General features: G+C 40.4%; 1 protein-coding gene across 1 annotated transcript; it reads right to left on the minus strand.

Moving 5' to 3' along the window:
- Positions 1-219: 219 nt before the first annotated feature.
- On the minus strand, positions 220-15,669 carry SAL1 (SAL1 phosphatase-like protein). Its single transcript, XM_087686919.1, has 8 exons — positions 15,252-15,669; positions 1,874-1,949; positions 1,713-1,786; positions 1,420-1,625; positions 1,068-1,272; positions 873-971; positions 614-767; positions 220-534 (listed from the first exon to the last, which is right to left on the minus strand). The coding sequence occupies exons 1-8, from the start codon at positions 15,537-15,539 to the stop codon at positions 377-379; spliced, it is 1,260 nt and encodes a 419-aa protein (XP_087543045.1). The 5' UTR covers positions 15,540-15,669; the 3' UTR covers positions 220-376.
- Between the last annotated feature and the right edge of the window lie 10,991 nt (positions 15,670-26,660).

The following is a 26,660-nucleotide window of genomic DNA, read 5'->3' on the forward strand; positions in this document are numbered from 1 at the left end:
TTTCTTTGTCTTCTACACTCTGCATGTCTTCTACAAGAAAGAATCATGTTCTCCATTCATCCAAACCATGGCATGGAAACACCGTAAGCGCAGGTACTGCTTGCAGGTTTAGCTGCCGTCAATGTCAACAATATGTTCAACATTGTTCCACATGAAATGAAGAAGGTAGTGTCCTTCCAGCATTATCCAGTGTTAACTTTCATCCAACAAGCCCATTCATGTAGAATCCACAATTACTATATATTTCAGAATGTGTACAATCAACAATCATCACGTCCGGTTCTCCTTAATTTTGAAGTATAAATAAACTCATGTCTTCTTCTCTGCATCAAGATGCATATTGCAGCCGTGACTCTACAAAACTTCCATACATCAATCACATCATGGCTCCAGATATAGCAGATTTTGTTGCTACTAAAAGTGACTGTATGAGCTTTCGATTTGTAGCAACAATACCATGCTCCAAATCAAGATATCTCCCTTTTGAGAAGTCCAAAGGTTTTCCTGCTGCATCCAGAACTTCACCTCCAGCTTCTGTACACAATAGAGGTATGGTGTGAGACTGTGGTCCAGTCCAGTCCCCAATAATGACAATTAAATAAATGCAGCATACCTTTTATAACAATTGCACCTGCAGCATGATCCCAAATCTTTTCCCGATAGCCTGCATGTGGAAAACGTAAATAAATAGCAGCATCCCCTCTTGCCATTGCACCATACTTTGCTTGACTATCTATCCTTACAGGTGATGCTTTGACACCCATAATCTGCATCAAGAGAACAAGTTAGCATAGGGACATGCATAGATTATCACATGAACAGAGGATTCTTCTATGTAGGAGCCATGAGGACAGATGAAATTGAAGATGTACCCTAGCAATACTTGCAGTCAAAGTCTGCATTGAATGAGCTGACTCGACTGACTCACAGAAAGTGGCCAATGCAGGATCACTGACATCACTAACACAAACCTGTGGAAAAATTTGTCATAGCAGTCATTGAAGATGCCCCCAGCTGTCACAATGGCAAAAATACTAAGTTATACAAATAAAGGTAGAGCAATGTGCCTTCCGAGATGGGAGTGAGCCATCCAAAGACTCCATGATTGTGCCTGCTCCTTTCCTTGCACTGAACAAACAGCCAACCGGTACCCCAGATGTTACCAATGACACCCCAGTAAAAGGCAAGTTGGGGCAGGCCAAGACACCAAGAACGACTTCCCCTTCGTCAAGGAGAGCTAAAGCTACTGCATACTGGTCTCCTCGTAAAAACCTTCGCAAAAATCAAATTGACAAAAGTTTGAGATTAGCTTCACGTTTGAGCTTCGCATTCATTAAAGGGTAATGAAAATTTTTTGTGAATGAGTGAGAAAAACAATTTCTTGAGTGCAAAGTTGTTGATTGGCATGCTTACGCATACCCTTTTGTTCCATCAATTGGATCCAGAACCCAATGCCTGCCAATCTGGCCACCGTCAGATTTTCCTCTGTTAATGGCCTCCAAAACATCATCTTTGGTCAAAGGGGAAGTAATTTGGACATCTTCAGCACTGATTGTTTCATTCACCAGCTCTGTAATACGTAAAAGCATTTCCAGCCCAGCTTCTCCCTGCAAATCATTTCCATCCTGCCAAGATAGAGGCCAATGAGCAGAGAACTTCTCAATGCAAAACACATCCAAACCAAGAAAGGGAGAGATTTATAAACTCCATACCTCTTCAGCAACCAGAGAAAATGAACCTGGTGGAGACTCCCTTTCCAAAAACCAGCTGACAAGAGCTTGAGAGCCTGCACGTCCAAAAGGACCACAGAATCATCCAGCAACTCTGTCTAACTTTACTTGGGAACCATGCATTCTTAAACATAAGCATATACCATAATCAGCTACTGTAACAGGAGACTTATCAGCCTTGGTTTGTGTCTCCTTTGTTAGTAATTTTTTTTGAACAGCCTGTATAGAGGATCCTGATTGTTAAAAGCAGCCTCTCCATGTGCAACCTACAGTTATAAGCTCCAAAGAAAGAAAATTATGACACTACTTTGTACTTCTCATTTAGAGCCAAAGCCCCGATTTTACAGCCTAGAATTATAGTCGTCTTCACAAAAACTTTTGAAATCAACATTCCCAAAGCAACATAGCCATAGACATATTAAAAGGGGGAGAGAAAAGTTAGGGGTTGAAGATGGATAATTTAACCCTTATGGCTGAGCTCAGTCACAATTAACCTGAGAATGAGGAAAACATACGACTTGCTCTCACAGCAGCTACAGACAAGGTCCTTGAGTCTCAAACCAGTTTAGTGATTCCTCACCGTAAAGCACAGCCTAGTGGCCTGTACTGTTGAGATGCATGGATCTAGAGCATGGCTATGGCGGATGGAACACAAAGACAATGTTCATGATGACATAGATTAGAGAGACCAACTATTACTCAAGTGAATTAGGTTCTAAGATGGAAGCTTGGACTCATAAACACAATCTTGAGTATGACACTGACTATGACTGAAAGGACAAAGTACAATAGTATTCCATCATTGAATGATAAGAACGTACAACACTTTATAGGCTCATCATAGTTCCCTTTTTCTCCACTGTGCTTATGGGATTCAAGCATCCTGTATTCCACGCATCCTCTCTAGTAAACTGCTTGAGTCTTGCCCTTTTTCTCCATACAAAGAGGCTCTCACATGGGTGTGTTTGCATAACTCTCAACAACCCTGCTCAATCACAACCGTAAAGAAAGCACTAAGTGTACAGAGGCTGTCATGAGTTGAACCTTGCTAAGTGTGGGTATGCCACAAACATGGTAATCATCCAGAGGCTGTTGCAAGGCTGTTGCAAAAAAGGCTAAGTGTGGGTACCAAAAAACATGGCTAACATCCAAGGGTTCCACATGACACGGTTTCTTTTCAAGCCAACAGCCGAGGGCTTTGAGTTCCATCATTTCTAGACTTTAGCCACTACGAAGGATCCCATGGACACTGAGCATGTTTGGCATTTTCACTTAGCCCACATCATATGAGCTATCATACTGACAGATGGTGAAGGGCCTTCCATGTATTAGAAATAAAAACTCACCTTGCCTTTTACCGTGTTCGGGTGTGCACGCACCCTTACACTTGTACTTTATATATATATAAACTTACATATTTATACGAGGCGAATACTTTCATATCAACAAATGATGTCTATCTTATATGCAAAGTGTCTAAAAACTCTCAAAAGAGCAAGAAAGAATGATTTTTTTCCAATTTAAAAATGTGGTTTCAATCAACCGTTTCCCTCAGGGCATTTCGAGTTTCACTGAAACGTTTTAGGTGCTTCATGTTTCAATGCCAGCAAAACGTGTTTCGCGGTTACCATGAAATTTGAGATACAATACCATTTGAGAATATTGATGTGGTTTGCTACAAGATACAGGATAATCTAGCAAATTTGTTTACATAGGCGCTTCTCAAGTTGTTCTCTGACAGCACTCCAGATCCCTACACCTTATGCTGCGTCCAGGATCTAAGAGGGGGTGTTAGAGACTAGTCAACCCCTAGACTAGCATTCTTAGGATATAGTTTGGTGTAGTCAGTTCTCTCGGAGGGACTTATGCATTTCTTGTCAGTTATGTGGGCATCTTCTTCAATAGGCGTCCATGTTTGGGCGGTTTCGGCGGGCAGGTCAATGCCATGTGTGCAGGCTGGGCAGATCACATTTATTGCAGCATTGCCAATGACCAGTTTAGTGGTGTTTTTAGCAATATTTGGTAGGTCAGTCAGATCTCGCGGCAATCAGCCAAATTTGACTGGTCGACCTACCTATTTTTTATGCATTCTGTTGTGCTATTTATAGCACCAGTGCAGCCTGCCTTCCTCACTTCTATTTTTCAAGTTGATGAGAGAGATCTAGCTCGAGAAGATACACCGACAGCCCTTGTACATCTGCCCTCTTCATTTAAGCATTAAATTAAATGCAGATTTTTGTGTTCTTTTGTCTCTTTTTGCTCTCCCTCTTCTCCCATGTTCATTGTCTTTCAATCTTGTCCGTACGCTTTCGCATTCATTGCACTCTGACAAAAAGCCCCGATCCTCGAACAAACAAGGTGATTGTCTAGAGAGAGGTTAATGAGAGGGATATTGTATATAGCACTACAACAGCCTCTAAGCCGATCCCCTACTCCTTGCACATCAAAGATAGTGTCTTCTAAGCGGAGTTTGCTGCCCACCCCTAACCCACCTACAAAGACATAAATACCCAAGCCTCCATTGCCAGACCCATTACCTTGCTAATACCAATAGACCGTGTGGAATTCGGGGATCCTTCCAATAGATTCCACTCCAGAGGGCCCTAGAAGATCTGCCCCACTTATCCCTAGTGTTTCATTCGGGTGTGTCTTTATGGCAAATTATATAGCGCATTCTAAGCCAAAGAGTTGACAAGAGGCTCTAAAGCATCCTCAATGGTAAGAGGCCATGAAAAAGCAGCTTGCGATCATTGAAAAAGTGAGACTTGGACCTTGGTGGATCGTTTGAGTCACGAGCAAGTCATCGGGACCAAGTGGATCTTTAGGACTAATTTGAAAGCTAACGAAACTTTGGATAAATACAAGGCTCTCCATTTCCCGTGCAACTCTCCAACTGTCACCTACTGCAATAACCAAAGTGCCATAGCACTTGCTAGTAACCTAATCACCATACAACAGACACAACATGTTGGGATCCACTTTCACTTCACCAAAGAGCAGGTTAAGCTAGGTACCATCCACCTAGATTTTGTGCCATCATCTGACAATTTTGTAATTATTTTAACCAAGGCAATCAACTGACCAGTTCTATAGTATTTGCTACCCAAGATCAACATGGATGCACCCTCCTACTGCTTCGAACTAATGGGCAAAAAGTAACTCTCTCTGGCTCTTCCTTCTACACTGAGAGGGGGCAGCTATTTTCTGTTGAGGATGATAGGATTTTGATTCAAGTTATTTTTTTAGAGACATTTATTCTCTTGTATATATTATCTGCATCCTCAGGATAAACATGAATTGTAAAAGGCCACTTTGACAAGTGAATAATTTCCCTACACAAGGGCACTGCCCATGTGGCACTGTTGTATAGCATTTTGCATAAGCATAATCATCTACATTGCCTCTTGCATAACTCGAGTGAATCGGCATTCTGTTCTTATAAACATGTGTCCGTGTGCATTTATCGCTTTTCAATATTTAGAGGGTTGTCAACTGTGGATCCACCATATTTACAAGTAGACATATAGCAATCTCTCAAGTGGTCTCCCTTGCTCTGCTTATTCAGCTTGCCTAGCTTGCTTCAACCTATCTTTTTTGCTTCCACCGCATACCCTCCATAGATTTTTTCCATCACCGAAATCGAGTGGTGGGTGGTTGGGATAGCTTGTCTATTCTATAAAGATCTTGGCTTGCCAAAGCGATGCGGAAGCGAATGACCGAGACAAAGAGTGAACTAGAGAGAGAAGAGAGAGAGTGAAAGAGACAATGAAACACAGAAAATATGCAGTGAAGAATGCTGTATAAGGATGCAGAATTATACACAGGTGCAGAGAGAATATCTGTATATGTCTCCACCTCGAGGATCCCGATCTCCGTCAGCCTCGAGAGTAATCTCCGCAGTCTACAGGCTGAAATCTGCGAGACACAATTGCCAAGATTGCAAAAAACACAACCTATTTATAGGCTGAAAATAATGCCAAAAAATGATAAAGTCGGAAGCAATGCGGAAGCGAATGACCGAGACAAAGAGTGAACCAGAGAGAGAAGAGAGAGAGTGAAAGAGACAGTGAAACACAGAAAATATGCAGTGAAGAATGCTCTATAAGGATGCAGAATTATACAGGCGTGCAGAGAGAATATCTGTGTATGTCTCCACCTCGAGGATCCCGATCTCCGTCAGCCTCGAGAGCAATCTCCGCAGTCTACAGGCTGAAATCTGTGAGACACAATTGCCAAGACTGCAGAAAACACAACCAATTTATAGGCTGAAAATAATGCCGAAAAATGATCAGGTTGGCTGCATTTAATGCAGCCGATTGATGCAGTCCGACGCTACCAGGTGGCACCTGCCTACGTGGCACTGCCTACCAATCCAAGGAATGACTCTAACACCCTCTCTCATATCTTGGACAAGGCTAAACAAATCTACAAGATTGTCTTCGATCTTACAATATTCCACATCAATGGTCTCATCCAAAAGCTTCTCCCTAATGACGTGGTACTGGATCTCTATGTGTTTCGTCCGGGCATGGAATACAGAATTCCATGCCAAGGCAATGCAACTCTCATTGTCGCACCGCAAAATAGTGGGACGAGTCTAGGGGCAACCAAGCTCCTCCAACAAACACTGAAGCCACACCATCTCATATGTGGTAGAAGATGCGGCCTGATACTCTGCCTCAATCGAAGATAGGGATACCGTGGGCTGCTTCTTCCTACTCTAAGAGATAGCACCAGCACCCAAGGTAAAACAATAACCTATAGTAGACTGCCTTTGGTCCACATCGCAAGCCCAATCCGAATCACTCCAACCTGTAAGAACAAGATCAGAAGCACCTGTACCTGCTAAATAGGAAATCCCAAGGTCGGAGGTCCCCCTCAAAAACCGAAGTATCCTCTAAGTAGTTTGCCAATGCACTTGCTAAGGTGCACTCATGAACCTAGCCAAGGGACCTACAGCAAAACATAGATCAATACGTGTGTTGAGGAGCCAAATCAATGATCCAATCAACTCACGGTAAAGGGTAGGATCCGCCAAAGGAGAATCTACGTGTGAAGTGGCCTTCCAGTTTGGATCCATAGGAGTAGAAATGGACCGACAATCCTCCACCTCAAAAGTCACCAAGAGCTCCTCTGCATATCTTGACTGAGAGATGAAAATCCCCCTCTGAGTTTGATAAATTTCGTGGCCCAAAAATAAATGGAGAAGTCCTAAATCCGTCATCTCGAACTTTTGATGTAGGGCTGTCTTCGTCTCTTCGACCTTCTAAGCATGATCACCTGTAACAATCAAGTCATCAACATACAAAACAAACACGCACAACCACCCTCGGAAGTGTGCACATAAAGCTGCAGATCGGCCCTTGAGCGCCAATATCCCAACTTTGCCTGGAGAAAGGAGTCAATCTTCTCGTTCCAAGCACTCGGAGCCTACTTCAAGCCATACAAGACCTTCTTCAATCTGTAAACCTTCCCATCTAAGGAACAAAAGCCAAGAGGCTACTCTACATAGATCTCCTCCTTCAAATCACCATTCAAGAAGGCCGACTTAACATCCAACTGAAAGATGGGCCATCTTTTATGACCAACCAAGGCAAGAAGAGCATGAATAGTCGCGCAATAGGAGCCAAAGTATCATGGAAATCAACACCTAAGCACTATGCAAAACCTTTGGCAACAAGGCAAGCCTTGTGCTTGTCCAAAGAGCCATCACTATGGTACTTGGTCTTGAAGACCCATTTGACACCAATCACCTTCTTAAGAGAGGGATGAGACACAAGGTACCAAGTGCCATTCTACTCAATAGCCTCCAACTCGACTTCCATCGCCTTCCGCCAATGATCAAACTGTAAAGCTTCCTTTACTGATATAGACTCTCTATTCTGCATAACACTGAACATCAAATAGTAGTTAGAGCAAACAAGCTCTATAGTATGTACCTAGTGCCGCCATGACCTCCGCAGTCCATCCTGCGGTTGCCACTCCTCAAGGACCCCCGCAATCCCTGAATCTCGGAGCGTCTCACGAGCCCAACGAGGAGGAGGCCGGATCTCACCTCGGCGCTCTCCATCTGCTGAAGTTTCTAGAAGGTCCATCGTCAACGGAGGACCAATCGGTGAATCTAGTGGTTGGAAAGTAGGCTCCTCATCCGAAGAAGAGTCCTCAAGAGACACAAGCTCAAGAGGAACAGGCACTGGGGCCCAGCTATCACCGAGATCTCCAAGTACAGGGTGGTCCTCATCCCCCTCTAGGGCTAGAACCTCCACAAACCGAACATCACGGCTCATGTAGACATGTCGCTTAACAGGACCATACAATCGGTAGCCTTGAGATTGCGAACTATAGCCCACAAACACGTGTCTTCTAGAAGCCGCTTCAAATTTGTCACGTTGTGTCTTCGGAATGTGAACATAAATATCACACCCAAAAACCCTAAAATAAGAAACATCGAGCTTTGATCCAAAGTATACCTCAAAAGGAGTCATACCAACAACAACAGAAATAGGGGAACCATTAAGGATGTGAACTACTGTAGTAGCCACAACCTCACCCCATAGACACTGAGGTGTTTGACAATGCTCCATCACGGTACAACCGTCTCAATCACACTACGATTCCTCCGCTCCAAGATACCATTCTCCTGAGGGGTGTTTGTATTGGCAAACTCCTAGTGAATATCACGGTCTGCACAAAACCAAGCAAACTCATTAGAAACAAATTCTCCGCCCTTATCCGATCATAAGGTCTTTAGCTTCCGCCCCGATCGGTTCTCCTCAAAGAGCAACCCATCCTTGAAGTTGGAGAAAGCCTCCGACTTCAGCTTCAAGAAATAGACCCATGTCATCCTGTTGTAATCATCTACAATGAGCATGAAATACAAGCTTCCTCAAAGGGATTCCATCATCGGTCCACAAAGATCGGTAGAAACAAGCTCCAAGGGTGCCGAAGACCGCCTCAAAGCCTTGTTGGGAACAACATCGCAAGTCTACTTTCCATGGATGCAAGATACACAAGGCTACTAACTCACCACAATATCTAGCAAACCTCGAACAAACTGGTCCTTAGATGCCTGCCGAAGGTAATCATAATTGAGGTAGCCAAAACGAGACCGCAACTTGTAGACTCCATTCTCCTCATAACCTAAAGAAAGAACCGCTCTCAATCCTCGATCAAGAATTTGAAAAGAATCCACATCAAATTCGACCAAGAGGCCGATGGCACAAATCTTGTGCACCGATAGAAGATGATACCCCAAAGCCGGCACATAAAGTACCTCAGATGCATGGGCACCACCACGCCCATCTAAGATGCATATTGCCCCGTCCCTAAATAGGAATAGATTAACTATCTCCAACAAAAATCCAACCATAAGAAGGCCACAAATGAGTAACTCCTACGGAAGAAGAAGTCATGTGCCTAGAGGCACCACTGTCAACAATCCACTCCGGAATAAATGGGGCCGTCAATGCAGCATCAGAAGCCAGTAGGGTTGAATTCTCAACCACCTCCAAATGGAGGAAAGCAATTGATAAGGGAGCAGCCACCACTCCGGAATCCTTTGAAGATTTCTCCTTTTCCGTTTGTCAGGGCAATTCTTCTTCTAGAAATCTGTTTTGCCACAAATGTAACAAGTAGACTCATTGTCTTTGTCCTTCTTAGATTTGTCTTCCTTCTTCTTCTTTTGGTCCTTTCCCTTCTTCTAAGAGGATTGACCAACCGAAGCCTCAGATTTCGAAGCATTGGTTCCTTTCAGTTGCTCCGCTTGGTCTAAGACTATAGGAACCAACTCTTTCCACCAAAGAGTCTCAGGCCGCCCTAAAGCAATCAAGGCAGAATAAAGACCATTGAAGTGAGGCAAGAACTGTGCAAGGAGAGTTATCACCATGTCTTCAGAAGTGATCACCTTCCTTGCATTTTGAACCTGCGTCTGAAGTTGCCTTAGCTTGTTGATATGCTCCCGCATGGATGATGACTTGTTGACACTCATGGTCCTCATTTGCACTTCCAAAGAAACTCACTTCATGACGATCATTCAATTATACATCTGATCTAACTCCAGCCATATCTCCCTAGCCACCATCAAATGCTCTATATGAGAGATAACAACTATAGTACATGAGAGAAATAAAAATGAGTGAATGCGAGCATTGAGTTTATCCCAATGTGCTTGAGCCTTTGCCAACTCCGCCTTCTTACTAGAAGAGAGTTTGGACTCGTCTCGCGAAGAAGGTTGATTGATAGCCTCCGTAACAAGCTCTGTCAAATCATGGGACTCCAATATGGCAAGCGTCATGACCCACCAAATGTGGTAGTTCCTACCATCGCGCTTTTGATCTAAAGAAAGAGCTGATAGGATGGACACCTTCCGGTCCATGATCGCCTAAAACTCTATCTTGGCCTCAGAAGACATCTTCACCTACAATGCCTACACAAAACACAAAAAGCATCCCCCTCTGACTGTGAAAATACAGCCTGCTAGGGCTGTGCTTCGCTCATCCCGCTCCTTCTTCACCCGCCGAAAGTAATGAAAAGGTAAAATATGCACGTGAAGGCCCAAAACACAGCCTTCTTCCTTCTCTAACAGCAAAAAACAGCAGCAACTTCAGCAAATCTTCTCTTTTCTCACACGCCCACACTTGCCTCAACCTTATTCTAATGCACAGCCCACCTCCTCACACTTGAACGCTGAAAACGCAGCCTTGTGTCACGCTGAAAACTCCTCTTCAGATGGGTACACCCTAGGTCAATCATTCAATGCTCTGATACCATGTCAGAGTGAAGCAATACCGAAGGGAATTACCAAGACAAAGAGTGAACCAGAGAGAAAAGAGAGAGAGTAAAAGAGACAGTAAAACATAGAAAATCTATAGTAAAGAATATTGTATAAGGATGGCAAATTATACACGGGTGCATAGAGAATATCTACGTATGTCTCCACCTCCAAGATCCAGATCTCCGTCGGCCCCGAGAGCAATCTCCGAAGTTTGCAAGTTGAAATCTGTGAGACCCAATTGCCAAGACTGCAAAAAACACAACCTAAAAATAAGGCTGAAAAATAATCGAGCCGGCTGCATTTAATGCAGCCTACTGATGTAGTCCGACCGCTACCATGTGGCAGCCTGCCACGTGGCACTACCTGCCAGTCCAAGGAATAATTCTAATAGATCATCCCTTGTTTTCCCCAAAGGACACAAATTACTCCATAGGATGAAAACTAAACCCTCACTTAAAGCCAAATGATCAAAAGCCCCTTTTTTCTTTAAAAAAACAAAGTCGGTTGTAGTTCCATCCACCTTTGCACGTCCTAGTAAGCCACTGGGCAGTTGGCGAACACCCTTTGTCCGATGCCTTGGCCTCTCTACGGTGATCATTTGGACTTCCTTAGTAAGATAACCATCACCTCTATAGTCTTAGTAGGTCACTCAACAATTAACATGTACCTTTGGTTGATACCCTGGTTGCTTTGGGTTGGGATGCCTTAGGGAAAGAAAAAGAAATTTCGGGCTTGTCCTAGTATAGTCCCTTTCTACACCAACTGACAAACACCCTTTATCCAATGCCTTGGCCTCTCTAAGATGATCGTTTGAGCTCCCTTGGTAAGATAACCATCACCTCTATAGTCTTAGGAGGTCACTCAACGACTGACATGCACCCTTTGCCGATATTCCCTAGCTGCTTTGGGATGGGACACCTTGGAAAAAGAAAAAGAAAATTTAGGCTTGTGTTAGTATAGTCCCTTTCAAGTTCCAATATTGGGCTAGCGAGGTGGTGTTGCACTAAAAATGCATTAGCTTTAGTAAAACAATCCCACAATGTAATGAATTAATAAATTAAACATTTTATTAAGAAGAATATTCATAGAGAGTATTTGTGTCCCATAAGCACAAGCTCTAATTGGGAGGACCAAAAATTTCTATCAATAGGCATGTTGCCCTCCATCCAATAATAATATCATTTTTACAACTTGCAAGTGTTAGAACTTCGCTATCCACACCTCATACACATAGGACATCTCAATCGAAGCTACTCACCATTGTCTACCATCATCGAGTGTCTAGTATCTAGCCTTTTACTACAGATTGCTTCTATTTTCAGCCCTCGACTGACTGCTGCCAACCATCATCCCTACTCTTGCCAACTACCACGTGTGCAGCAAATTGTTGCATTTGTAGTCTACAAGTGCTCTGCCCAACCTGCCATGTGTCTCAGATAGGTTGTGTTTATTGTTTTCTACCACCACCTCAACCTGCAGTGTTTTACTGACCTAGGTCCATTGCTAGCTACCTCGTCATCTTCAGCTGCTGTGTTTGCAATTCCTCTGTCTTCTCTACCTGTCTAACACTAATCCAACTCCGCTCTGCTACATTTTCAGTTGTGGAACACCTTCAAAGGTTGCCTTGTTGCATTCCGGTATCTCTCAAAGTACAACATACTCTCTAGCTCATATTCTCTACCTTAGTCCTCGAGACACAATAGTTCAGGGCCAGTATTCTTCATTGCATAGTGTATTTGCAGCATTGAGCATTGTATTCTATTCGGTATTCATTCATCATTATTCACTGTGTTTATTGTCTTTGTGTTACCCTAACCCTAACTATGTTATGTATCAGTCTATGCATTTGTTATACAATTGTTTGTGTTTTCTATAGTAGAGCATGTCTTTACACACCCCACTTTCCCATAAATAAATATACCTTCTAATGGGATTTAGCTACCCTCTATTTTTGTAATGAAATTCGATATTGTAATTAAAGCTCTTACAAGTCAAACAAGCTTAGAGTTTATTCTTTTTAGTTATTCTTATGTTTTCTCTTTTTATGTGCCTTTATGGCACTAATATCCGAGTTGAAATGTAATGAATCATTTGATTTATCTTATAGGTCAATTTTGGCCTCCAAAGAATATTAATAGAACCTTCTTTCTTCTCTCTCTCTGTATGTGTGTGTGTATATGTGTTAGCTTCCTCCCATATTGATGATATCACAATATCTCAATGTCCCATTGGGGTTGCAACTGATCATGCCTACGCCTCATTCACAATGGATTTTCATTATACACAGGATAGTGCCCCCATTGTAGTTCCTAAACACCCAAGATACTACTTTTCCACAAAGACATTGGGCATCTACTCGAGAGATCTTTAGACTACTATATGAGATCAATCCCCACACTGTACTACTCGAGCTCACTTAGCATTTCAATGAGACTTTACATACGATATACCATGTACAACTTTAGAGTACATCTACACATGAAGATAGCAATAGAACCTACTATCCACAAACAAGCAAGGATACTCTTTAGATGCCTTATATAGTGAAAGTCTTTCTCGTCTAGTTGAAGAGAGATTTGAATCAACCATTTTTTTGCTAAAATTCCAAACATACATGTGGACTTTTTAGAGAGCACTGTGCAACCATATGCATTGATTTCCTCAACACATGAAGATAGTATGCAACCAATCGATACACAGTACCAAATCAGCCCCTCTTGCTAATCCGCTGATATCTTCTCCCTAAGGCTTTGAATGGCTTGAAAAATAGCGCTCGACTCTTTCATTAAAACTCTAATAAAAATATGCTCAAGCACTCAATAGAAGGATTAAAAACAAACAAACAAGCTTATCATCATAAGCACAACTAGTGTTGGGGTGAGAATTGAACCAAAGCTTTGATACCATTGTAGACACCCCAACATAGTATGCTCAACAATTATAATATTTGCTTATTTTTTAAACTTAACATTCTAGAAAATGTAATGAACAAACACTTGAAGTTGAATTATGAAAATTATTCAAAAAATTACACCCATGGGCACATAAAAGAGATGGAGACAAGTTGCAAGTTAAAGACAAACAAACCAACTCTCCCTGAAGAAATATAGTTCTACTCAATCCCGACCTGTTTATTTACAAATTGAGAGTAGGAAGAGAAGAAAAATCAGTCTTTCTTCATAGTTGATCGATAGTACATTGGTATGGCTTCTTTCTTGATCTTGAAGTGAAAGAAGAACTTCAAAAATTGGCATTTTAATAAATCTATACAATTGTTACGCTTAAAAAAAGTAATGATAATAGAGGAAAATCAAGATGGTGAAGATCATTATGACCAACTTTTGGAGTATCTTCAACTATTCTATATGAGTTTACAATGATGATATCTGATATAAAATGAGAGAAAATGAGGTCTTTTAATATAAGTAAAAAAAGAAGGAAAATCAGTTTTTCTTCATGGTTGATCAAACAATGCATTAATCTAGCCTCTTTCTTGATCTTGAAGTGGAAAAAGAGCTTCCAAAATTGGTGCTACAATGAATTTACAAGTTTACTATCTTGTAAAACAGCAATGAAAGTAGAAAATGATTGAGAGATTTAATTGTTAGAAAGTGGAGAATAATGGTGGAGATGGTTTGCGATCAGCTTTAATGCTGTTTTTAATTATCATACATGAGTTTTCAACAGTGAAATCTAATGTAAATGAGAGAAAATAAGCTCTTTTTATAGAAGAAGAGAGACTTTATGCAAAGAGATAAAATAGAGTGACATAAGAGAAGTGTTCAATCACATGTCATGAAGTGAGACAAGCTATAGGATATTTGAAAGCTTGAAGGACAATTATCTCTTATTTATGGTCTTCCTTTTAAGATTAACATTTTTATGCCAATTTGAAGCTCCTAAAATTTAGGAACATCCTAAATTCTAGAGACCCTCGAAAATTTAAGGATCCCCAATAAGGATATCATGCTCTTTTCAAGTACATTATAAAAACAATCTTATAGATTTCTCATACAAGTTTTTATGCATAGATATGTGTATTCTAAGCTTTTGGCCTACATATACACATTGTGTAAATTTTTCATGATCATGCTATCTTGTTAATTGTAATTGTCTATTCGAGTGAATCTAGTCTACACTTTAAGGATGCCATCTTGCTAACTGCAATTGTCTACTCAAGTGATTCTAGTCTACACTTCAAGGCATTAATCCTTTTTATGTCAAAGACTGACTTGATTGAAATGTTCCTTGTAGACTAAGGAATCAAGTTGTGAATTCTTTAGAAAATATATTTCTTGCTTTGGACGCAGAGCTGCAGGCTTACCCCCAGGGAAGCATTGAGATAAGGTAATGGCTATAACAATAGCTCCAGTTCTTTGTGGAGTGATCAAGCCTGTTGTAGAGGTAGAAAGCTTTGCGTGCTACTCTAACTGAGAAAGAAAGAGTGGTTGCTTTTGAAAGAAAAAATTGCGCACATTGCAACAAAAACATTCAACTATTGAAAAGGAACTGCATGATATAGTTTATGCCTTAAAGAAGGGGAGAGTATGTCTCTATGGCAGAAAATTTTTTGAGATGGCCATTTCGTGAAGGGAGCAGCCAATGGCTATCTCATGAATGCCCCAGGGGCTAAAATACTTCAGGAGTTTGATTTTCAGATAAGGGTCACTACTACGATTGTTAAAGTACAGAAAAATTATGGAGAATGCTGCACTTTCTGATCAGCAACATTTTGTGGAGAGACTGACCTGACAGAGGCGGGCAGCGAGGCCTGCAGCTTTAATGGCGATACCGAGTTCGTGCTCGTAGGAGAGGGAAAGGGAGGAAGAGGGGGAAAGAGGGGGCGCCATGGACGAGGGAGAATTAACGCCGCTGGCGCAAGCAAAGAAGGAAACGCGGGGGATGATGCTACCAGCACGCCAGTAGGAAGCGGCTGGAGGGAGCCTTCTCCTCTTGTCGATGCACAGGAATGTCGGATCAATGGCGGGCGCGAAGATGCGAGCAGGAGGATGACGCAGAAACACAGCTCCCGACATTTAAGCTATTTATACAATTCCACACCCGTGTTAAACCATTGACCACCGTCCCGCTACACATAAGATGAAAATATACTAGCTGTACTGGCTCGCATGGTTGGTGTGACTATGAAGCTCGCACCGCTCTAGTTTCGCATTTTTTGAGCAAAGGGAAGCAATCACATGCTTGCTTGCTTCCTTTTGTATTTGACAACCCTACAACTCATTCCGTGCATCAAAAGTAATATGAGTCAATTAAATCTTATAATGTTTTAATTTGAATATATATTGTGGTGCCCCCTTCCACTTAGGAGATCTGACGTGTCCTATCAAGCCCAGCTAGGCTAGCAGCCGTTGTAGCAAACCATATCTTGGCATGTTGTACACACAATCTATAATAGAAGGGCACACACTGTCGATTGGCAGGTGGAATTGAGAGTAGAGCATTCCACATTGGTGGAGACAGCGGGCAGAGTCAAGAAGCACAATTTCTTGATATCTAGGCAACGGGTTCTTGACTATCGCCTTCCTCGTTTCATACACTGTACAGAGCTCCCTTAGCCTAGATAAGTCTTCACAATAAGTCAAGTCTGTCCCCTAGACATCAGCCAAGTTCCCCACAGTTCAAGGATGCTTCCATGCACCCAGATTTTGCTTCACAACCTTTTGCTGCAAAACAGATGTTCCATGCTATTTCAACCCTCCTAGCCTAGGTCAATCAGACAAATCGATCCCTCATCAATTCTCTCTCTACACACAGCCAAGGCTCATCAAACAGACCCCAAGATACGGCCCAAGCCATTCTCATGTTTTCCCACTGAGGACGTGCTAACCTGGCTAGATCATTTTGACAATGTTGCTAATTATCATCAATGGCAAGATAATCATCGTGCCTTGGAAACCTGCACGTTGTTAGAAGGGTTTCCACCACTTGGTTTATAACAATGTCAAAGCCAACTGGAATTTGCTGAGGTCACTATTAATCCAAAACTTCGCACATCAAGATGTCACTCAAATTGCTCTTCAGCAATTGAATGCTTTGTGCTAGCAGCAGCATGAACCAATAGTCGAATTCATTGTCAAGATTAACCAACTTCTTTGTGGGTAGACCCTACCATGTCTAAAGAAATGAAGTTGTTTTTCTCTGGCCACGTCTCTGCCATGACATCTCACATCATGTACGAGACCAAGACCCTACCAATTTTCATGCAACCATTCAAACTACCTAGTGTATTGAAGGTGCAATGCCAAATGAACAAGTACAGCCTCTAGCAACTCCATCATCTAGCAATATCGCTGTCGCACCCAAATTTCCCACACCCATGGACATAGGCATCCAAAATGTCCAATTTTCTAATCGCAAGTCGCTCCCTGATAGAGATACACATGGCCACCCTAAATGTTTTTACTGTAACACACATGGTCATGTTCGGAGATATTGCTAATGGCTAATAACTCAACGACAACAGTTGCAAAATGTCCAAATTCAAGTTGACAACGCGGCCATGTTGAGACTTCAAGCTTAACTACTCATATGCATGTATGTGTGACCGACATTACCTACAACTGTGTCCAATTGTACTCATGTGTGGGATATTAAATAAGTCGGTGTTGACCTAACCACAATTAGTCATGGTTAGTGGTAACCTAGTTGTATTATCTCTTTCATGTTAGTAGAAATTGAATAATGAAGATGAATGAGATGAGTTGACTACTCACTCTTTGGCTCCACTATGTCTCTCTTATCTTTGAGCATGGTATCAAAGCCAACATGAATGGGCTCTCTGGAGTATGGCATTGAAGGAGTCTACATCTGGAGCTTGAATATAAGAGTCTCTGTTGAAGAAGAAAGGCTATCATTGTTATTGTCAAGGTATGCATCAGGGTTTATGCTTTGTGCTTGTGCAAGAGCTTGTTGTGGCTTGTTTGGGAGCTTCATAAGGCTTCATTGAGCACCCGTGAGTGGCCATTCAACATCAAAGACAGACTGCGCCTACAATTCGTTTTTTGTAGAAGCCATATCTTGCTACATAAATGGATTTTGGAGAAATAAACTGTTTCAACCTAACCATTTCGATATGGTCTACAACTTTGCAGAAGAAAATTTTTCAAATTCTTCAGAGATTTTGAGATATTTAGCACAGACCTATGCAGACTGGCTATTTACTGTAGTAAACAACATGTGGTTCCAAGGCACTGGTGGCTTTCATCCTAACAATGTATGTGCCCTTATTCTCATGCATTTGAGCATGGTTCTGGAGTGTCAAATGCTCACCTTTGGAAGGTTTTAATAGGCTGGAAATCTGTCGTGAACTATGGATATCAAGCATCTATTACTTCTTGAAGCAATCTATGACATTGGATAGTATCTGTGGACGCTAATTATGGGCATATGTATGTTGGATGTTGATGAATTGAAAAGAGCATTGAATGCTAACTTTTGGAGTTGAAAATCAACTGCATTGACATGATTATTGGCTGTACATGAACAGTATAGGAGTTATATGACATTGGTTCTTGAAGACAATGCATGTATGAATGTCGGTATGATCATGTCTTGGTGTCTACATGTGTTGGCATATGTATGCTATAATTCATGAAGCTTTTGAGCTTGGATTGCCCTTGTTTTGGCTACGTATTGGCTGACTGTTATTAGCCAAAAAGATATTTGGCATTTATACTTACTGTACATATACTACAGTGTGTCTGAAAGGTCATGTATGGACTTCCGCATATAGTGGCAAATGTCTAAGATGTTTTGGGACATGTTTGACACATAAATATCTCTGTTTTGACTAAGAAAAGGCTACTGGTCATTTACTAATGTTGATTGTAGACTGTATGTTTCTCTACTATCAGTAAGATTGAATGTACATAGGGTGGTATGCAAGCAACTATATGCTCTATGAACTGGTTGATGTACCTACATGTTGTGACACTTGATCGTGGATGTGTCTAACATGTTTGTGGGTTGAAATACTATGATTTCAGCAAGGATTTTGGTGCAGAAAACGGCGATAAAAGTTGGCTGAAATTAGTTAGTAAGACATATTGGTTTGCAAGGAGTCTGGCATTGATTAAAAACTATCTATTGCAATATGGCAAATGCTCAGGGCACTGATAATATCACCCAAATTGTCAATGATGGGCTTGATAACAAGAACTTCACACTATGGAAGTTTAGGATGTAGAATTTTCTGATTGGCAGAGGATATTAGATTTAAACATGGGGACTGAATCTGAACCCAAATTACTTGAACAAAATCCAACACAGGATTAGCGAAGAGCTCATCAATAGTGGTCGGAAAGAGCTAGCAAAGTACTACGTTGGTTCTCTTTGTGCATTTCTGATTCAATGGCTATGCAAATTACCAGTTTTTGTTCCTCTAAAGATGCTTGGGATACACTCGTGAAAATTTATGGTAATGTCACACATGCAAGGAAGATACATCTTAAGCAGCAATTTAATAATATATCCAAAAATGATAGGAGCATTCAAGCATACATGATAGAGATAAAGACCACAGCCAACCGGCTAGCTACTATTGGGTCTAGTGTTTCACATGATGATATGATTGCAATGACATCGAATGGGCTTGGCAAGGAGTACAAGGCATTTGATACTTCTATTTTTGTAAGAGCAGAACCCCCTGATTGGAATGAACTGCTTGCATTACTGCTGCATGAAGAAGTAAAGTTTGGTCTTAACATAGGTTCCAGTTCATCTCAAGGCAGAGACATTGTTTTCTACTCTAGCCAGCATGGCAGAGGTCATAGTTCTTTTCGAGGTTGAGGAGACACTCGAAATACCTATGGACATTAGTAGCAGAATGCATGGAATAGCTCGAATATGCAGGGCCACCGAGGATCTAGCGCCTTTAGAGGTAGGGGGAGATCACTTAGAGGCAGAGGTGGTGGATCTTGGCAGTCAAATGAGCAGTCTAACAAGGACAAAGATAGTCATTATTGTGGTAGATATGGGCATATTGCCAAATATTGTCATAAGAAGCAAGCAGACATGAAAGCAAAAGGTAGACAACATAGAAATTATGCATCTTCTAGTGGTACTTAAGATGATCAGGGAGATAGATTATTTGCTATGTAGCACAGTATCAAAGAATGTGCCTAAGCAAGGCAAATATCAGAAATGGTACATAGATTCAAGGGCCTCTAATCATATGATACCCCATGGAGAATGGTTTGATGAGTTGGTTGCATGTTCTCATGGATATGTCTGCATTGGGGATGATACCCAGCATGATATTCAACATACAGGTGTGGTCACATTGCTAATGGTTTGATGAGTTGGTTGCATATTCTCATGGATATGTCTGCATTGGGGATGATACCCAGCATGATATTCAACATACAGGTGTGGTCACATTGCTTATGCCTAACAGCAATAAAAAGAGTCTACATGATGTGCTCCATGTACCATCGATCACTAAAAATCTTTTGTCGGTTGGACAAATGGCAAAGTAGAATCTGCATGTCAGATTCAATAAGGATATATGCTATATCGATGAATATGGTAATGGCTACAAATTGATGTTGCTAAAAGGCAAAAGGGATGGCAGAATGTTTACGTTGGATGCATCTATTCTGGAATTGAAGGCAACCATGTTTGCCCATGATGATGAAGTTGTACGGGATGTTGAAAATTGGCATAAATGTATTGGCCATGCAAATGTTCAGAAGATGAAATCTATGCAACTAAAAGAGGTTGTACTTGGGTTACCTAAGTTCAAATACAATGATCTTGGACATCTATGCTTTGCTTGTTAGTTTGGGAAACAAGCAAGGTTTCCTTTTATGAGACATGTCAAGAATAGTTCTCGTCCATTGTAGTTAGTACACTCGGATGTATGGGGGTTGTCTCATAATGCTTCTTTTAGTGGTGCTCGATATTATGTCTCTTTCATTGATAATTTCAGTAGATACACATGGCTGTACATTATGAAACACAAAGATGAGGTGTTTGATGCTTTTAAAGACTTCAAAAAGCATGTTGAAGGGCTGTTATATCTCATGTTTAAGATCAAATGGAGGTGGAGAATATGTATCCAAAGAGTTTGACATGTATCTTGCCAAATATGGTATAAAAAGACAACTTACTTGTAGTTATACACCACAGCAGAATGGTGTAGCAGAGAGGAATAATTGTGTGCTTATGGAATCACCAAGGGCAATGCTTAATGAAAAGAGTTTGCCAAATGCTTATTGGGCTAAAGTAGTGGTTACTACTGTTTATGTGCTGAATAGAACTCCTACAACCAAGATTCATGATGTAACTTCCTATGAGAAGATGTATGGCCACAAGCCTAACATTGGGCATCTTAAGGTGTTTGGCTACATTGCTTACGTGCATGTTCCTGATGAAAAGAGAAAGAAATTGGATCCAAAAGCTGTCAAGAGTGTTTTTCTAGGTTATGCACAAGATAGGAAGGCTTACAAATGTTATGTATCGTCCACTCATGAGACCTTGATCAGCAAGAGACGTAGTTTTTGACAAGCTAGATTCATGGTATGGTAATCCTACTGCAGTGGTTTCTGATGGATCATCCAACACTATTAATGCTGAAAATTCTTCTTCAGCGAGTACTTCTATAAGTGGTCCTATAGGTGATGCTTCATCTACAGTTAGTCCTTGGACAAGACGACTAAGTAATCATACTCCTACATCCACTAACATGGATATGTGTGTGAGGGGGAGATTGGATAAAGGAAAGGAAAAGATGTTTGATGGTGTGATTGGTCCACTTACAGCAGGATATGAGTCACCTGGCAGTGACAGTTTGGGCACTGAGTTGGAAATACCTTCGGTTATGATGCTTGGTGTAAGGCATAGCAGGTATGTGCCACCTCATGAGAGGCAATCTCAGAGTGAACCGCAGTTAATAAGGTCTCAAAGAGATAGAAAACCAATCATCAGGTTGACATATAGTGGATATTCATCCCATCATTATGCTTACATGACTAGAGTAATAGGTTTCAAAGAACCTATGAAGTTTGATGATGCAGTTTGCATATGAGAATTGGTGTGTTGCCATGGATGAAGAATAGGTAGTGCTGGCTGAAAATGAAACATGGGATTTGGTCAAGTTGCTTGAAGGTAAAGTACCCATTGGTTGCAAATGGGTCTACAAAGTGAAATGCAAGTCAAATGGTTCATTAGGACGGTATAAAGCCAAGCTGCTTGCAAAGGGATATGCACAACAGTATGGCTTGGATTATGAAGAGACTTTTAGTTCAGTTGCCAAGATGGCAACAATGAGAATGGTCATTGCATTGGTAGCGTCTAAGGGCTGGAAATTATAGCCGATGGCTGTTAAAAATACTTTTTTGAATGGTGAATTGCTTGAAGAAGTGTATATGGAGCAGCGTGAAGGCTATATTCATCTTGATTTTTTGACATATGTGTGCAAGCTAAAAAAAGTTTTATATGGGTTGAGACAGGCACCTAGAGCATGGAATGCCCATAAGCAATTATTTATAGTAGCATGGATTTCAGATAGATCATGCAAATCACAATCTATTCATGAAGAAGACGCGGATCATAGTTATGTCTTTCTGGTGGTTTATGTAGATGATCTTATCATCGCTAGAGATGATGATCAAGGGATTGTTGAAATTAAATCATTGCTACATGCTAAATTTAAAGTAAAGACCTTGGAGAGCTAAAGTATTTTCTTGGGATTGAAGTTATACCTACACTGCAGGGTATATGGCTGTTGCAAAAACAGTATGTTCATGATATGTTGCAGAAGTATGGCATGATGGAGTGCAAAGCTATCGAGACACCCTTGGATCATAATGTCAAGTTGGAAATTGATGTTGGGACTCAAATAGAGAATGTAACTATGTATAGACAGATGGTGGGCAGCTTGATCTACCTTACTATCACACGTCCTGACTTGAATTATGCATTGGGGCTAATCAATCAATTCATGCAAAAGCTTCATAAGCCACATCTAGATGCAGTTAGGAGGATTATGCACTGGTATGTGAAGAGTTCAATGGATTATGATTTGTTTTATGAGTATGCGGAATCCCTTGACTTGATAGGTTACACTGATGTGAAGCACGACTGAGAGCAATGCAATAAATGATCATTCTATGTGAGTCATGTTCTGCACGGCAATTTGTTACATTGAAGAAATTCCTTCCTTTTTTGCCTCATTTTTCTTCTAAAATTCAAACTTTAGGCAATTGTGATCGGCAATGTATGTCAATGACAACAAATTGCTTTTCAATATCTACAACCAAATTCACACTTAGTTTGGCACCCCAAGCCCATTGCAAATAGGTCCCAAAGCACAGAAAGACAATACAAACCTACAAGGCAACTTCTCAAAAATTTTCCTTGATTTGTTTAGTATTATTGTTGTATTAAGCTATAGCATCTCTCTCTCTCTCTCTCTCTCTCTCTCTCTCTCTCTCTCTCTCTCTCTCTCTCTCTCTCTCTCTCTCTCTCTCTCTCTCTCTCTCTCTCTCTCTCTCTCTCTCTCTCTCCCATGACATGGAACAAGAAGGGCCTTCCTCTTTTTTTAGACAAGCTATGTCGTTATACCATGAATGTAAATCACTTCTTTGTTAGAATTTTCATTGTTTTGATTATTTTGAAAATGTTCAATCAAACTAATTAAGCATTAAGACAAGAAAAGGTGAGGAGAAGGGAGGCGATGCAAGAAAAAAAAGAGGAGAGTAAAAACAAGAGAAGATGAGGGAAGGAGGAAGAGGAAAAGAGTTCAAGTAGAAGCTAAGGTAGCCCTAAAGAGGAGTAGAGCTAAAGGAAGTCTAATAAAAATTTCTTTTCCATGATATTATCTTTTAAGTTATTTCACTTTTGGATATCATTATTCATGTTGTACAAGCTTCCTATAGACCTATTTGGGCTTAGAGTACTGAATCTTTACACATAGCTACAAATAGAGACTTATACTTCTCTTCCAAGCAACTTGAAAATTAAATCATTTAACAAGGAAAATCAACTATGGTAATAGTAATAGCTAAGCAAGAATCAAGCTTTCTCATTTTGATGTTTGTTTGAAATCTACAAAAGCTACATATTTTTCAATTGTTGATGGTCTTAAAGCTTCACCTGGCCTTCTTTTTATTGTGTTGATGAGATCAAAGTAAATTATGGTGATGTTTAAGATGTTCTTCATGATTCTACTACTATTGATTCTTGTGGCACCCTTTTAGAACATGTTGAACTTTTTCTTTATGATCGTATTTAGATGGATCATTCATCACCCCCTCAATCTTTACCAACATTAGCATTTGTGCTTTGATATCTCTCAACGATTCCTTGTGATCAAGAAATGACAAATCTCTCTCTCTCTCTCTCTCTCTCTCTCTCTCATATGATGATTTGAAGCTTCATTGAACACAACATGCAAGTTTATGGAAGAGTGATGTTTCCAAAGATCATGTTTCCTTGCATGATTATACATGCTTCAATATGTTATGACATTTAATTTGGGTTATGTTTATGCAAATAAAGTGTTAGTTATTGGATTTATTTTGTGGATTTTATCATTGTTTTTCATCTACCACATATAATAGTGACTTGTTACAAGTGTATACATGTGGCATTGGTCACATTATGGTAGGTAGATATGCAAGGATTTAATGTGGTTTTCTTTTTTAGAGCAAATTATTAGTAGTTGGAGTATTGCAAATAAAATGAATTTTATATTTACCAATGAAGTGCCTCTGGTGCATAGGACTATTATTTCATGCCATTGATGTGCAATTTTTATTCATTAGTGTGGTTACCATTTTATGCATAGAACTATCCATTATCTTTATAACCTTTATATCATGGTGTATTATTTTTGCAAGATTAAATGACTAAAAAATAATTAGATGGGCCTTAGTAATTATTAGCAAAGTAAAGTCATTCAAGCAAGGAAAGAAAAAAGTTCAAAATGATGCTTTTCATGACTTTTTAGCATAAAAAGCAAAGCAATACAATTCGGTAAATGCATGCATGAGGGAGATACTCACTCGTGAATGAGGGGGAGACTGTATTCCTCGTGTTCTCTAAATTTTTGGTTGATTATTGTCATTGTATGGCAAGGGTAGATAGCACAACAACACAACATGGTACAAAAACAATCAAGGGAGTGTTGGATCAAGGGAGCATAAGATTCTCTCATTGCAAAGCATCCACAAGATGTGCCTAATTGATTGCAACAGTAAAGCATATTCAAGGGTAGATATTGGAGATGACTTCAAGAACAAGCTAGGGTCTCTCTCTCTCTCTCTCTCTCTCTCTCTCTCTCTCTCTCTCTCTCTCTCTCTCTCTCTCTCTCTCTCTCTCTCTCTCTCTCTCTCTCTCTCTCTCTCATACACAACAAAGCATCCACAATTCTACTATTTGCAAGCATAGTCATAGCCATGCTCCCTCATCTTATGCAAGGACTAGTGAGACAATCTAATGTTTCCATCAAAGACATGACTATCTCATGGCTACCTCTCCCTATGCAAGGTCTAGTGGGGAAAATATAATGTTGTCATTGGAGACATGGTTGTGATATGAGGTAGGTGGCAAGAAACATCAATGGATACTTGATCACTTTGTGAGATGGGTGATGGGAGCTAAAGCTCCTTACCCAAATTACATCAAGGGTAATATGCAAGCAATAACATCATCCTAAGAAGAAGGCCGAGCATGTTACATACACAATCGAACAAGTAAATGGTTAATGATCATAACTAACAAATTTAACAGTGTGGCAAGTGTCATCAACCCATGGAAGAGGTGGCTTTTAGTGAAGGAAAGCAAATAAGAGAAATTGAGTTGGAAAATGAGTTGTGATGCTAGTTGATGTGAGATCACACATCTTTGTAGCCTAGAGTACTTGAGATTGTTATGTGTGCTTGATGGATAATTTATGACTCTTGAATTATGAATGAATTTATGGTAATGGGAGAGAGTTGGAATGGTCAAGGATGAGGGAGACCATTGTTTGGTGTTCTAATTTGTAGGTAAGCACAAGAAGTCCCTAATATATGCAAGGAAAGATGGCCCAATCCAAATTATATCTATAGTGAAAGCCAAGCATCTTTTGAAAGGAGCCTGAGAAGACTAACATATTTTCCTCATGAAGCTCAATATGACTCAACAATAGGAGGAAGATAAAGGACCTTCATAACTTCAGGAATTCAATTATATATTTCCATGAAGAACTAACAAGTGAGATTGAGATAATCCCATGAGCCTAACTAGTCCTTAAAAAACCATATAAGATAGCCTTAACCAAAGCCTTTAAACTCAACTTAGAGAGAATGTTGACTAGGAATTTATACACTCAATGAGCTGAAACTTTCAAACTACATAGATTATAATGGAGGATAGTCAATAATTGTGACTCTAATATCACCTCCAATTTTGAAGGGACTTATTCCAAGAAATATGGACTCAGCTATGTTTTACTATTTCTTATATTGTCATCAAATGGATGGACAAACAAAGTGATCAAACCATGTGATCAAGGATATACTTAGGGCCTACTATGGGAGAGGAATGCAAAGGTGGATTCAATACCTACCCTTGGTAGAATTTGCCCGTAAGAACTCCTATTACCAAAACGTAAAGATGTCACCTTTCAAGGCATTGTATGATCAAGAATGCTTACCCCCTTTAAAGTTCTCCAAACCTATTATCAAAGTAGAAGCTTCTAAAGAAATGCTAGAAGAACTAGAGAAACAAATCAAGGTCATTTCCCAATATAATAAAGCCATTCAAGGTCACAAAAACACTATGCTAACTCATAGAGCTTGGAAGGGGTTTCCAAGAGGTTGATATGGTCTTTATTCAAGTATGGCCAAATAAGAGTTCAATGTTTCTTGGGAAGTCAAGTAATTGAGTCCTCAATATTGTGGATGTTACAAAATTGTAAAATACGTAGGCACTCATGCTTATAAGCTAAACTCCCATTCCATGGAAAGCTTCATGATGTATTTTGTGTAAGCTTATTGAAGGATTATGTACCTAACCCTAATCATCTTCTAGATAATCCACAATTTGTAATACCCAAATAAGGAGTAGTTGAGTTGCATCTCAATAGGATCCTAGACTCTAAAACCAAGCATCTTTGCAACTATACCATCATTGAACATTCAATGGAAGGA

The sequence above is a fragment of the Lygodium microphyllum genome, chromosome 10 (genome assembly GCF_053477565.2).
Source record: "Lygodium microphyllum isolate KBCC chromosome 10, Lygodium_microphyllum_v1.1.10, whole genome shotgun sequence".
NCBI classification, from domain to species: domain Eukaryota; kingdom Viridiplantae; phylum Streptophyta; class Polypodiopsida; order Schizaeales; family Lygodiaceae; genus Lygodium; species Lygodium microphyllum.

Coding starts and splice junctions, on each gene's coding strand:
- SAL1 (XM_087686919.1), bottom strand. CDS start 15,539: ATGTCGGGAGCTGTGTTTCTGCGTCATCCTCCTGCTCGCATCTTCGCG. Junction 1,273..1,419: donor CCAATTGATGGAACAAAAGG/GTATGCGTAAGC, acceptor ATTTTTGCGAAG/GTTTTTACGAGGAGACCAGT. Junction 768..872: donor TGACTGCAAGTATTGCTAGG/GTACATCTTCAA, acceptor CTCTTGATGCAG/ATTATGGGTGTCAAAGCATC.